This window comes from Herpailurus yagouaroundi, unplaced genomic scaffold, assembly GCF_014898765.1.
Source record: "Herpailurus yagouaroundi ecotype Mexico unplaced genomic scaffold, PumYag 183, whole genome shotgun sequence".
In the NCBI taxonomy this organism is placed as follows: Eukaryota; Metazoa; Chordata; class Mammalia; order Carnivora; family Felidae; genus Herpailurus; species Herpailurus yagouaroundi.
The window spans coordinates 18,055,702-18,070,281 of record NW_024412414.1 but is presented as its reverse complement, the minus strand read 5'-3'; the positions used below and the strand labels follow the sequence as shown (position 1 = coordinate 18,070,281).

General features: G+C 41.9%; 1 protein-coding gene across 7 annotated transcripts in view; it reads right to left on the bottom strand.

The window, feature by feature from the left end:
* The window catches only part of FOXP1 (forkhead box P1), a 512,105-nt gene that overhangs the window by 93,761 nt on the left and 403,764 nt on the right, over nucleotides 1-14,580 (bottom strand). For 5 of the 7 annotated variants that reach the window (XM_040492170.1, XM_040492176.1, XM_040492172.1 and 2 more), the window contains 2 exons: nucleotides 3,259-3,396; nucleotides 2,134-2,223 (listed from right to left, as the gene is read on the bottom strand). In XM_040492170.1, coding sequence (XP_040348104.1) covers nucleotides 2,134-2,223; nucleotides 3,259-3,396 — 228 coding nt within the window. Of the gene's footprint in view, nucleotides 1-2,133; nucleotides 2,224-3,258; nucleotides 3,397-14,409; nucleotides 14,517-14,580 lie in introns of those variants that run through there. The other 2 variants (XM_040492175.1, XM_040492171.1) reach the window with 2 other exon arrangements.

Below are 14,580 nucleotides of genomic sequence, written 5' to 3'. Positions count from 1 at the left end.
AATCCCTGGTAACTGATAAGAATGACAGTGGCAGCCCTTTTTTGTTTGTCTTCAAATATAGAGTTAAAGATCTTTAAAAAACTAAATTTTGATGCCTTTGAAAAGAAAGAAGCACAAAATAACAACAGGGGGTTATTGCCTGCGAGCCACAGGGGAGAAACTCCATAATTCTTATTCTCCCTTTTGAAGGCTGTTAGAAATCGGATTCAAAAAAGCAACAGCAGAAGGGGAAACCTCTTGAGGCTGTAACCATTTCCTGTGATCATGCATAATGTGCTTCAAAAGTGGGTTTTTACCAATTCTGTTGATCAATTGCACCTCCTTCATATCCCTTCTTTTTTCTGCTGTGTTTACATCTGATGTGACTCAATGACAAGCACTGTCTGAGACTGTGAAACAGGCCTGTCATGTTGATTTATGGGCGCATCAAACCACAACTTGTCCAAACTGAAGCTCGCAGTTCATTAATTAGAGAGTTGTGACTTTGAAGTCAGCTTTCAGACTGTGGTTTTTAACATTTGGCTTAATTTATATGCTCTTGAATGTGGATCTCTAAGGAAAAAACTGAAATTCCCTTCTTGTCTTTGAACTTCTTTTGACCGCACAATAATCATTTCTTTGTCCAGAGTGATGCCTGCAATCCCAGAGTCATTAACGCGCATTGAACTGCCACTGATGAGTAAGCCCTACTGAATTAGAAAAACAGCCAGCAAAACAAAGCTGAGAGCCTTCTGCACAGTGATATCTCACAATTACATGCCTTCCCTCCCTGTGCCATTTCCATTTTAATTACTGTTAGTCCTTTAGATTTACATTTTAGACACTTTTTAATCTGTTCCCTTTTTTATTAGAGCAGCGCCCGGTAGCGTGCCACTGTACTTAGGCTGTGTCCGCGTTTTCATTGAAACACCTCCTCCCCTTCACCCCCAAACTGCCCCTACTCTGCGGGGGTTTACATCCAGGCTGCTGAACAGGACTCCAGGGTGAAAACTTGGCAGGGCATGGATAAAGTACCCAACTGATGCTGAGGGAGGAGCCGGCCAAGGAAGAATGTGTGCGTCATTCCCAGGGTGGAAAATCAGTGCTGCCCGGCATTCACACTCACGTGAGGGGTAGGGATGTGGAGAGTCGCCGTGTAAGGCTCCCCGCCAAGCTAACGGAAGGGGCTGCTTGCTTAGGGCCAGCGAAGAAGCTGTTAAATTGGACAGTGAGCAGTCTGTTTTCCAAACTCCCAACTGTGTCATCCCAAGGTGAACAGGTGAAAAGAGTTCCAGTCCGTTGTAAGAACGTGAGGAGGCCAAGTTACATCGGACAACTCTGGAATCCGTAGGAAGATGTCACGATAAGGCACACATGCACACTGAGGCTCCTCGCCTGGCCTTCACCGACATGGAACTGGGAAGGTTAGACACGGAAACCCTCCCTGGGAAGGCCGTACCGCTTACGGAGCTAACATTGTCACCTCGCGGGGTGGTACGGCCCATGCAAGGACTGCGTGCGTGCTCTCACACAGTGCTGTGCACGGAGGAGCCACGGTGATGCGCTTTTGGGATGCGCCAGTCACCCGAGCTCAGAGGACCCTTCCCTGTAACTCACACCGTCTCCTACCTGCCCGGAGCGATTGCCATAGGCATGTCACTTGTGAGAAGAAGTTAAACGGACATAGACAGGAATGCTGATTCTTGCTCTAACTTTACTGTTTGTCCAACCTCACAAGAGCTTACTCTTGCAAAGGAAAGGGCCATCCCCACACACCCAAGCTCCCTGAGCTGGGGAAAATGTCAGGTGTGTGTCCAGGTAAAACTGTGCTGAACGCGCTGCACTTGCCCCACAGGTCCAACTCGGCCCGCGGCTGCACCAGTCTGCCGAAGGAGCCTCGAAGGTTCTGCCCGCCATCCTGCTTCCCGGCGCTCCCCAGTGGGGCACCTGCCGCAGTGCCAGCATCAAGCCTGGGGCAGCAAGCAAGCGGAACCCAGAGAAATCTCAGAAAGAACAGGACACTAACTCTCGGCCTGAAAGCTGAGAACCGATAGCTCAGTTGTGCAATCATTTAAAAGATGAATGACAGTTTAATAGCCACTAGATCGTCCTCCGGGATCTGTGGTTTGAAAGTAAAATATGTATTGTCGGTACCTCTTTAGGCTGTTTTCCAGCATGTTGTTGTTGTAAAAGTTGAAGCTGCAACTGTTCCTGTTGTTTTTTATAAAACTCTTGAAGCTGCTGCTACAAAGGAAAGAGAGGGCGGTAAGTAACAGAGGGTAGCGCCAGCCCACTGTCCCTTTCGGTGCCATCCACAACTGTGATTTGAAAAATAGCATCCTTTTATCTGTAACGGCCTGACCTTTAGCTTGAAACGCGACAGTAAATTTCAGCGCACGCTGACTATTCCTGGCATCATTGTTTGAAAAGTAATCTCCAAAATGAACTGGTGAAAAACATACCTTTTTCTACACAAACTAATTAAAATAAAGCAAGGGATGACCTTTGGTTGTACAACAAAGCCAGAGTGCCCTTGCGGGGAGAGAGCCTGGCGGATCGCTACTGTGCAACGTGCGCATGCTCTCTGGGTGAATGGGGCCGGCCGGGGTGGTGGGCTGGTCACGGAGTCTGTGCCAACAGCGTGAGCAGCTTCCTCTGCCTCCTGTCCCCACCACCTCAGCTCAGCAACTTGGGTCTCTCTACTTCTGAATCTCATCTCTTGGGTTCAGGTGTCCGTGAAGGCTGAGTATTAGGGCCCCGGGGCACAATGGCAGCCGGAAGCGCATGTCTGCCTCAGCACACATCACCGAAGTCAAGAGAACCCTGCCCCTTCAAAGGAACCAACTCTGCGACGCCTCCGTTATGTCTGAGAGTAAAACTTGTGTGAGCTTCTGAGTTGACACGGGGACTTTGAGAGCTGTCACGGTTAAACGTGCTCCCCATTTCGCTTCGGCTCCCTCCATTTACAAGCCCCTGGGCTTACCACACACAAGAGCCTCAAGCCACCTAAGTCTTATCGAGTCCAATTACAGCCCCGATCTCAGCCCGGCGGGGACTCTCCGGGACCCGACCCCCCAACCCCCACCCCGTCACTTCAGGCGGGGTCCCTCCCTTTCCGGGACGCAAACTAAAATCGATTATTCAGGGGTCCGACCTGCTCCCTGAGTCCTGCCCCAGCCACCCTGCTCTGCTTTTCCTTCACTGGGAAGAGGAACTGATCAGGGGCAGGGAGGGGCGGATGGAGTCACCGGCCCTGCGAGGAGGAGGATGGGCGGTTACCTGTTGGAGCATGAGGGCCTGCTGCTGCTGGAGGAGGACCTGGAGCTGCTGAGGGCTCAGCACCTGTTGCTGCAGGATCTGCTGCATTTGCTGGGGAGTGATAACTTGAGGTGTCATCATAGCCACTGACACGGGAACCTAGAACGTTAATGAAGGATAAATAGGAAGCCAGGAAATGGCGCGCACGCAGCACTCAGCCTTCCGGGGTCAACGGCAGACTGTCACGAGCCTGCTTCAAGAACCGACCGGTTTCCCACGTGCAGGGTGTTTCTCTAGAGGGGACGGGGCAACCGATCCTATTTCATCGATTACGGACTTTACGTGAAATGAAGAAAAGCACAAGAAGACCTCGCAGCACTGACGGGCGTGCAGACCAGTCTTGCAAGCGGACAAGGAGTCAAGGCTTAACAGATGCTACCTGGGGTTCCGTGAGAACGATGTCACTTTAGTAAGAGTCTCTGGTGACAATTCAGCTGCGGGAAGTTTCATACAGACTCGAATTTTGTTTCAGGGAAGAAGGCAAATGGGAATCGGTGCCTTCTCGGTGGGAGCTGATATGATCCACTGACTGTGTGGACGGTGATGTTAAGGACAGTCAATGAGCGCTTCGTCTTGTGGGTAACTGAACCCTGGACACACCTTGCAAACTTCAACACAGACCTTTCCTATGATGCCTTTTACCCTTCCTTATTCACCCGGCATACAGATGTCTCCATTCTTTCATATTCCGTGTGATACCATTAAAAGCTGCTTTCCATGACATTTCTGTGACAAACAGCTACAGTGATGAACTTGATAGCATTTCATATTTGCAACTGTTAACACGTTTCTGCACGGGCATCTTTGCAAGGAACCTGCACACTGGATCTGAAAGGATGATGTCTTGTTCAGATAAAACACTGACATTAAAATGACAGGCTGTCTTGGCCAAGGTTACACAAATTGTATTCAAGCGGATACCTAATGACAATGCTATGAATTCTGCAAGCTTTCTAGAATGTAATTTAGCTATTCAAAATAATCACTGTACTTGTGTTTAATTTGCAGACTACATGAGAACCATTTTGTCAGTCCCCGTAATACAAGAAGACTATTTCATGAAAAATCGCCCCCCCCCAAATAAAAAGGAAAGGAAAAAAAAAAAAAAACAATGAAAGAAAAGACAAAACCTGTATGTCTTCTAACAGTAATATTTAAGCATCTTACTTTTCTTTGGTTTCTAATCAAACATGTGACAGCAAGAAGCTAGAAGCAGTAAAGGATATACTTTGTTAAAAAGGATCTCCTGTCATCTCATGTATTACAATAAAAGGTAATAACATGTTTTGCACTTTGCCTGTGTGCCACTTAAAAAAAAAAATCTGGCAGACAATAGCTGATCAGAAGATAAAAGAATTAAAAAAATCTTTCAGGGGAGCAGTAAGCAAAAGGGAGAAATGCAGTATTAATTTTATGTAACATAATGTCTTAATACGCAGTTTATCTTGACTTTTTCACATGATTTGTCCTGTCATTTGCATAGCGAGCTCTCATTCCTAATTTCACAGTCATTATGCACTGATGTCCCGATTTCTCAGCATCACTAATTTTGATGAACTAAAAATGGTTCCTGAAGGTCAGATTCACGTACAGTGAACATCCTCCACTGTTGTTGTGGGCATGTTTTGTGCGAGGGGGATGTTTATGTGCAAGTTTTGCCTTGTTTGGAAAACATGAGCTAGAACCTTTGAAAAATTTCATTCACCTAACTCTGGAAGGTCATCAACAAATTCTTCCTATTGCGGTGGCCTTTTAAGTGTAGATGTAGATACACTGTAATTTAAAACAGATGGGTATGTCTGAATATTTTTATATGCAAAAAGGGACAGATGTATATGAATGGATAAATTATCCTTTTAAAAAGCTACTCTGCAGCACGAAATATCACCAATGATTAGAACAGTGAACTTGCCTTCAATCTAGGGCAAACACAAGAAGGCATTATTAAAACATCTAACCATCTACAAATTAATTCCAATTAGTCTACTTTGTCTTCACACACAAGAAACTTTTTGAATTTTTCAAAAATGTATTGAGTGCCAATCACTATCTTGTGAGCTGCTAAAGCCAACATATCACAATAGAAGTTTACTTTTCCTTGAGAGTTGCATCATCACACAGGCAGGTTTGATTAAGCAAACAAAAGAACCATGTTTAAGGTTTCTTTTTTCCTCTGCGTTTCTTGGATGACGTACAATATAAATATTCTTGGGCCAAATTTCTGATGGTGATGAACAGGAAAACAGACAGGAATAGGGTGGTGTAAGATCGAAACTGGTGATGGACACGAAATTAACAGTGTTATAACAGGAGTCATCATAGGAATAATCTATCTCTTGGTCACAATTTTTAAAAGAACTATGGAAAGCCTATGTTTGAAAGGGGCACAAGAGAAGTTTTGGGGCTGATGGAAATGCCATCTATCTTGACTGGGGTGGTAGGCACACAAATGTACTCAACTGCCAAATTCTTCCAACTGTACTGAGTGCATTTTACTGTATGTAAATTATAGTTCAAGAAAATTGATTTTAAAAGTTAAAAAAAAATAAAAAGGACTGACATATACAGACACAGGACTGACATAAACCCTTACATACAGCCACTAGTTAAACGTGCTCTTCCCAGGGTTATTTATTCAATGTTTGCAGTCATGTTACTGAACAGTAAAATGAACTGGAGTCTCCTCTTCTTTTTCCCTTTGGACATTTTGATGGAGGTGCTGATGAGTAATAAAATGCTAAAGCAGCAGGCACAGCCAAAGGAGAGAAAGAGGCAAGAAGCCTGAGTAATCCTCCTGCCTGGTGATCGGGTCTCTGAATAACCAGAAGTGGGCTATTATATCCTGATAGCCTTAACTTGGCTTTTACCATATGAAACCACATTTTCACACCAGTTTGCTTGTGAGCCTTTCAAAGGTGGGTTTGAGCTTAATTTATTATAAACGTGATAAAACTGAGATTTCCCCAGTTTCTGCTCCGACGTGTCTCGAAAATAGGTTATGGAAGGCTTTAACAAACATATCCAAACGGACCAGAAATCAGTATGACGTAGAAAAGAGTGGGGGGGGGGGGGTGAAATCTGAGCATAGCTTAAGGTTTTAAATAGTTAAGAAATATAGCCAATGTATCCCATCTCTTAACTCCCAACGTCCAACTTTTTCATGTAGCTAGTCCCTACTAATACTGGGAATCAAAGGGCGTGCAGTACCAGCAAGAGGCTATTATAGCCCACACTTTATTGCCCATTACTACTGAGGTCATTAGCGGCAAGAGTGATTGTACCGGTCTTAACCTATTGATCACTGTAACTACTATCATTTAATCCTGTGTTGAATGTCTGGAAAGCAGCTAAAGGCACACAAGAGAGAGTGCTTTAGCATTGAGAAATATGGCCAAAGCTTAGAAATTACACTTTGATTCATAAAATCTAGCCAGTGGTTTAAATCAATAGTATTTAAAACAGTCATGTGAGTTTTTAACTACAGTGTTCTACTATTTATGGGCCCCTCTATGAGAGTATTCAGTCAAAACCAAACTTTTTTTTCCCCCAGATTCTAGGCCATTTACCATACTCTCCTTGAGATAAAAACAATAAATTCTGATGTTTTTTTGTGCTACGGGGCTCATGCCTTAACTGGGAGTTTAAACTAATTCTTGATTTCTTTCTCAAATGACAATTTAAAAATAGTGCAAAAAAAAAATTATATCCCTGATGCTGTAACTACCTTAACTGTTTGAGAATATAGAAATGAGTATGTTTTATGAGTTAACAATGAATCATAGAAGGCAATTTATGAAGAACTAGAATGATTCTGTCTAGCTGCCTTCAGGGATCAGAAATTCAAATTAAACTTCTGGCAGACATTTAAAGAATGCTAGCATACAAAACTGAATTTAAAAAAAACACACACACACACAGTTAACACTCTTTCGTTGAGTTTCAAGAGGAAATCGTGAATTAAAAACGCATACACACACACACACACACACACACACACACACACACACACACACAGCACGATAGATACACTGTTGACTGATACCATTTGGGTGTGGCCGATCCCAGGTGCACATGAACCTGCGGGAATGGCAGAAATTCAGCTGTGCCTGGCCCTCGGAACGCTGCTAGTATGGACCTGCTACTACCTTAATACCAGTCACTGGGAAGACGTCCTAGCATCAGCAAGTGCTGGTGAAAGCCCGGACACGGCTGTGTCAGTTCTGCCTGATACAGTTTTCTTTTACTTCACATTGACTTTCCATCATCTGAACGGGCCAGAGGACTATGAAAATAATATGCCTTGTTAGTTTCTTTTACTCCCACTGGGGAAAGGCAGGTGATGGGGAGGGGGAAAATATCTAAAAAGCAAACAAACAAATAAAAACGCCCATAGAAACAATACTCGTTTCTAATCTAGGAGACAATTGGAGGAATTGGGTGGGAGGAGAGATGACACGATATAAATACTGGAAATAACATGCTATCATTTTTTTTCTTTCTCTTTACCCTCACGTTAACGACAAGCAAATACTGTCCGGGGTAAATACACATCAATTTTGTAATCAGCATCTTCTCATAATTGCTGTGTGTACAAATAATGAAAATGAGAAGACAAAAAAAATTTAAGTACTGTTTTATTTCCATTAATCTGGATTAATAATTTAGAAACTAATTTTAATCTCTGCTATTCACCACATGTATGTCCCAGGAAACTTGAGTCCCTTCCAGACTTCAGGCTGTGTACGGATGAGAACTGACCAGGTTAGGCAGTGCTACCTGGTTCATTAATTAACAACAGCAAAACAAATTAAATTAGAAGGCGCCAGAACACCGACACCAAACCAAACAAAGAAAGTAGCTCCATTAAAAAAATAAAACCAAAAAACCCCCAAACTATGCCAAATTTCATATGACCACATAGACGCCAGCCTGTGTAAAAGAAAATACATACTGCACTGTTACCCCTCTGAGAAAGATCACTTTTCATAACTAATAAGCCAAAGGATACAACTGATATATTGGCAAACAGAAAAGTTAGGAAGCTTCTATCTATTCCCCATGGTATTTCGAAAGAAAGAAAGGAAGAGGAAAAAAAAAACAAAAAACAAACCATACACACAGATACCATGCAAGGTAGCTGTATCATGGAGGAAAGAAAATACATTTCTGACATAATATTTCAGTCTTCAAAAAATAAAAAAAAAAGGCCTGCTATTCATGTGGAAAGTATAATTCTGTTTCATTATAGAATTCTGCTTTTTTGTAGAACTCTTTTAGACTTAGCTATTTTGCCACAATACTGTACAAAGCATTAAGGCAGGTAATGGTTATTATATTAATGCAAAATCATCTAAGTAGTCAGTCATTAGCATAACTGTTCTCTCAGTAACAATACAACCACCTATTAAAATTTTAGAAAAAAAAAAGACCTCTTTAAAATGCAATTAGCATTTCATTTTTTATCATTTTGTTTATTACATTCTATCAAGAGAGGCTATCTTTCTTTCAGGAAGAATTGTATGGCCAAGACTTGTCTGCCAATCAGGAGTTATTTCAGGTTATCATCCCTAATAAGCAATCTCTGGCAAAGCTTCTCAGGTCTCTTTTGTCTTTAAATCTTAAAAAGTGGCAGAAATTCATATTTGTTTACAGCAGAGGCATTAGTGGAAACTCAACTACTCTCCTGTAACATTTCCCATGGATACAAGGTTACTCCACTAAGTGCCAGCGTAATTGTTTTGGCTCTAATAAATATCAGATTCATTTGCATAAAAATGTAAAGTTTACATAAATTAAATCACTTCTCCCATTAGCGACTGTTAAATACAGGAAACAATGGAAGCTACATATGAAAATAATCATCCAATAAGCACTGATCTTGTCAACTTAGCAACTATTATTACTATTATTTAAATCAAGAGAAAATGCCTCTTCTTTCCTTCCTCAACCTTTCTCCTGTAGGAGCGATGTAGTAGTGTACGGGAATCAAACCTGCTATGACATTTTATATTAACAACAACAAAAATCATCTTTAAGGGCTGCAGACGGGGGGGGGGGGGGGGTGGCGCACCATCCCAAGCAGGAACCCCAGGAAAGAGTCCATCCACAGTTCTTTAGCTCCTGAAGAGAAATGGTAGGGGCCTGGGCTTAATAGCTTCTCTTACATTGAAGCATTATTCAAAAATAGTGAGAACAGACAGTAACTATACCAGTGCTATTTGAGATACATACATGATTAGAATAAAAGAATACAGTTTGTACAAACAGTTATGGACTGACGGATACTGTGCAAGGAAGAAAAGTAAAATGTTTACCTTTTGTCCATAAAACAATTTTCTAAGACCAAGAATTAAATTTGCAAATCCGTATGCCCCACCCCCTGCATTATGAGATGGAGGGGGGAGGACTATCACGGGATTTAAACAGGCAGGTAGGCCAAAATTACATCATTCCAAAGTTTTAAGGCCTTACTGGCTGTGCAATCACCCTTTTTCAGAGTTACAGCTTAAGTTTCTCCAATTGTGCACTTTCTCACGCCTGCTTCCGACACCTGCACCTTATACATCACAGTTAAGCTAAGGGGTGCAAATTAGATTCTAATGAGAAAACATCAGTTGCTTCTTTGACAATCTCACCATTCACTGATTTATTTCTAATGAAGACAAAGCCCAACCAAAAGCTCCCCACGTGTTAAGGGTCAAAATATGTTCAAAAATGCCTAGTAAAATCAAGGCAAATGGGAAACCCGTGAGGACCCACCTCATGAAGTGGTATGACAATTAGAGTAATTGTGCAAAAAACCATCTTCGGGAAAAAGTAAAAGGAATTAAGCTGCCACAGCTGTAACAGGTTAGATGAAAAAAATCAAAATTTAATGTATTCTCCCCTGTGTCATCTTGTTTTGTCAAGACATCAAATAGAATTGGGAAGTACAAAATAACAAGCCCTTGAGAAATCACAGCAGCCGACCTTTTTGATGTTGTTGATTTACCTTGTTCTCAGTTATTTGAACAATGATGTTTTAGATTTAAGGGCAAGATAAAGCTTAAAAATTAAAACATGATACCAAGGTATCCTTAAAAAGTGCACCCTAACATTTAGCCCGCACAGTCACTGATGAGGTGCTTTTAACCAGATTTGAAAGTGAGGTACAGTACATGTGTTCAATATTCATTTTTCTCATTCCAAATTAATTTCTCTTCAAACAAACTGCCAGGTTGGAAGAGGGACTCAGAGAAGATTATTCCTACAATCCTAAAGTGGAGGCCCAGTTTAGCTCTTTCCAGACAATTCAAGTCCCCACCATGTGCAGAGGATCTTAAACTAAGAGGTACCTGAATTTTTTTTTTTAAATGAAAGAAAATAAAGCTAAATGTAGAATGCCATGTATGGGGGGGGGGGGGAAGTATTTGCACACTACGGAATGACTAAAACGAATGTCCAGAAATATCACGCTGCTTGCAAGAAAAGAAACCTTTCACCAAACAAAAACACATTTAGCTTAGGGAGCTATGACCACCTCCAAATCTAGCCTGGGAGGTACACATGAAGCTGCACTCCTTCTTTGCCCCCAAAGATTTACAGCTCATCAGCAACATAATTCCAGCTTTATATGAAACATTATGTACAAAGGTGTATAAATTCAATATATCACAAGACAGCTTTCTCTAATTCTCATATGCAGACAGCTTCTTCTACTAGAAATACAGACGAACCAAAAATTGCGGGAGTTCAAAACAGCTGATTAAAAGGCTCTAAAGGTAAATAATGCAGTATGTACAAGCTCTAGCAGAATCTGTAAAACCTGGACTATTTAAGAGCTACTTAATGATTATTCCTTGCCACCGAATTCATATGTTAACATGTAACACACACAGATGCAATTCACGTATTTATTTATTCCAACCTTCTCTGGTCAACTGTGCTGCCTTATCCCTTGCTTATAAATCAAAGAACTACCAGAAGTGGATTCTAACTGGCTATGATATTTGGCCAGTTACTCAGAGCCTAGTGTTAAGTTTCTCTTTACTGATGTTCATCTACAGCTAAACCACATAATAAAATAAATCCCTCCAACCTCCTTTTTCGCCAATTCCACTTTTACTCAAATTTTAGTTCAAGCTGAGAAGCTGGTCACAATACTGTCTCCTGATTATCTCAGAAACATAGTAACTCAAACACACTCCTGCCACAATTAACCAAGATAAATCTGGAATTTCATTGCTTTTAATTAATCTGGATTTTAATTTCATTGTATCTTGTAATTGTGTAGAGGCTGGCTGAAAAGTTGCAGAACTGGTCAGTGTCATGAAAGAGTTTATCTTTCAAGTGACAGCTCCTGACAGCGTGTAAATACAAGGCAGCAATGGTGAGCGTTTTGTTTTTAAGGTACATTTAACTGCAAACAACAACAACAAAAAATCCAAACCAACCATTCCTATCATAAGCTTTCTGATGATTTATGGTTTACCAACTGAGCGAGGTTACGCAACACTGCATGCCTTTAGATGCATTATTTCAGCTAGTTGAGATTTAATTAAGATCACAGACTCTAAAATCCCTGTCAAATGAAAATTCTGAGAAGACAATACACTATATACCCTCATGCAGAATGTTTCCATTCCATCCTCTGGAAAAATATGAGTTAATCCGCGTTTCTATGGCTGCAGACAAAAGTTCACTAATTTTGTTTTCTTTTGACACTTAGGTTGTTTTCTATTATATGCCATGAGATCATTCCCTTCCAGGGAGGGAAGGAAAAAAAAATCGGGAATGAAACATGTTGCAGAAAATGCACTTGACATTATTATCTGACATTATCATAGCTTACCTATGATGTCATCACACGTTCATATAATCAGCCCATGATTAGAAAAGTTTCATTTAATGAAATGTGTTTATTTAAAAACAACACAAAAGGCAAGCCTACATTTCTTGAATTACTCAAATTAAATAAGTGACATGTTAGGCTTACTTCTTTAACTGACCAGCTTTTATCAGATGAGCTGCACATATGAGTAGGACAGAAAGTTCTTAGAGTAAACAAGAGAATATAAATCCCCTTGCTTTCATTCTGTAAGTCGTCCTTGTGGTTAAAAAAAAAAAAAAAATACACTACACCTCTAGGAGATCTCTTCTTTTGGATTGATACTGACCCGTTTTTTAAAAGAAAAAAATTATGATCATATGGCCCTTTATCTGCGCCAATGTATTTTTATTTGCATCATCTTAATATTTAGTTGCTTATCTCATGCCTTAGAAATGACAGGTGCTTTGCAGTCTCGCTCTTGACAGGCCACTACACAAATAACTGTCTTGCCTGAAAGGGCTAATGCAGTACTAATGAACAATAAATCAACTTTGATTATCAAGTGTCAGCCCAATCCGTTTTCAGTTCAACTCTATCACATCCTAGAGTAAGTCAGCCACTGTCTCTGGGTAGGCAGTCTGTATTTTGGTTTCATTTTTACACACTTTTCACTGAAATGTGTCAGGCAGCTACAAAGAATCACATAAAATACAAGTAGACATTTTTTTTTTCAATTGATGCGAAGGGGATTCAGAATGTGCTTCTGTCTTCATTTGGTTTACTTAGTGATGAGTCTTAACACTCAAGAAAGCTTTGTATTCTTTTCAGCAACAATAACACCAACACATCAAATCCCAAACTAGAATCTCAGTGTGATCATGTTTGAGGTCTTTGACAATGACATGCTAGCTTGAACACTTTACCACATAACCACCTCTCATGGCACATATACATTCCCCTTAGAAAATCTATTACAAACGAACAAAAAAAGCAATACCGGGCCACTTCTAAAATAAAAAAACTTCAATTAAACTAAAAGAAAAAAATTAGCTTCTTTAACACTGCGTTCCTAATGATAAAATAAATGTAAGTTATTTTTTTTTTTCTTAAGCAAGATTAGTCATTGATAGTATGATTCACATTTCCTGTTATCAGGCTTAATTTTTCCCCCAAATGTGTCACTTTCAGAATGTTGGAATCTATGGAAATTAGATGATTTGCATTTTTAAATTGGCTTGATTAGAACATTTGGTCTGTGTGGACAAGAATATAAAATTATTACATTTTCCTTGTAACTGGTAGGCCTTGAAGGAGTTAATCCCAAAGAGGAAGAGTCTATATGTACTTTGCTCTAAAACTTTACCACCCACTTCCTAAAGGTCCTCTCCTTCCCATCACGACTCTGGGTTGGGGGCGGGGGGAAAGAAGTCTCCTTTCCACTGACCCTCTTTCAGGCAGTTTTGACAGTTGAGTTAGTTACACTCAGAGCAGGGGAAGACTGGAGTACCCCGTGGCAATTCCTCAGTCGGCTGCACGCCCTCACCCAAACCCTGCTCCCTACTTAATTAACCGGCTAAGTAGATCAACAGACGCTGGAGACTCCCCAACCTGCCGGAGTGTCCCTTGGTTTGCCCGCCTGTTTTGGTGTGGGGCTTTATTTCACCCCCTCCCCCCCTCCGCTGTGTGTGAACTCCTTGAATTTAAACAGCTAAGCTGAAAATAGCCTAGACAGATATAGAAACAAACTATCAGAAGCAAAGAAACAGCCACACGGGTTACACTGCGATGGAAGGCTCCTTGTATATTTCACACGCTCTGAAAGTGACATAAATCACACCCCAGATACGTCCCCGAATGGAGTGATGGCGAGGGCTTTACCAAAGTGGCTGCGTGAAGGCCAGACCAGCAGAAAATGAATCGCGAACGAAAAAGAGAGCGAGAGCGCGAGAGCAACACACAGGCAGGACTTCCTCCAACTCTCAACTACACCCCACCCATGAAAATTTAAAAAAAAAAAAAAAAAAAAAAAGAGCGAGAGAGAAAGGGGGGAAAACCTCTGTCTCCAGGACTCACAGGCCTGCAGCTCCCTTCATCCCACCTCTTCCCTCCCTCCCTCTCCTCCACTTCCAGAGCGCAACTCCCACCCAAGTTGGTAAACAGCGATTGTTGTTATTATTTTTTAAAAAGACTCAACTTGGAAACCCTCTGGCGCTCCAGCCTTCCCCGGTGAGGCCCCAGGAAGCTGGCACCGCGGAGCCCGGGGAAGGAGAGCAGAACGGCAAAGATCAATCATAGGGACCAACCTGACACTCTCCATGTAGCCGCCAGGCGCGCGGAGCCGGCTCGGGGCGCCCGCGCGGGCCGGGCGTGGGGTCCGGCGGCCTCGGCGTGCAGGCGGACTGCACGCGCGCAGGGGCGCTCCGGCTCGCGGGCTGACAAGACGCGCCGCGCCGCGGCCCCCCCCCCCCCCCCGC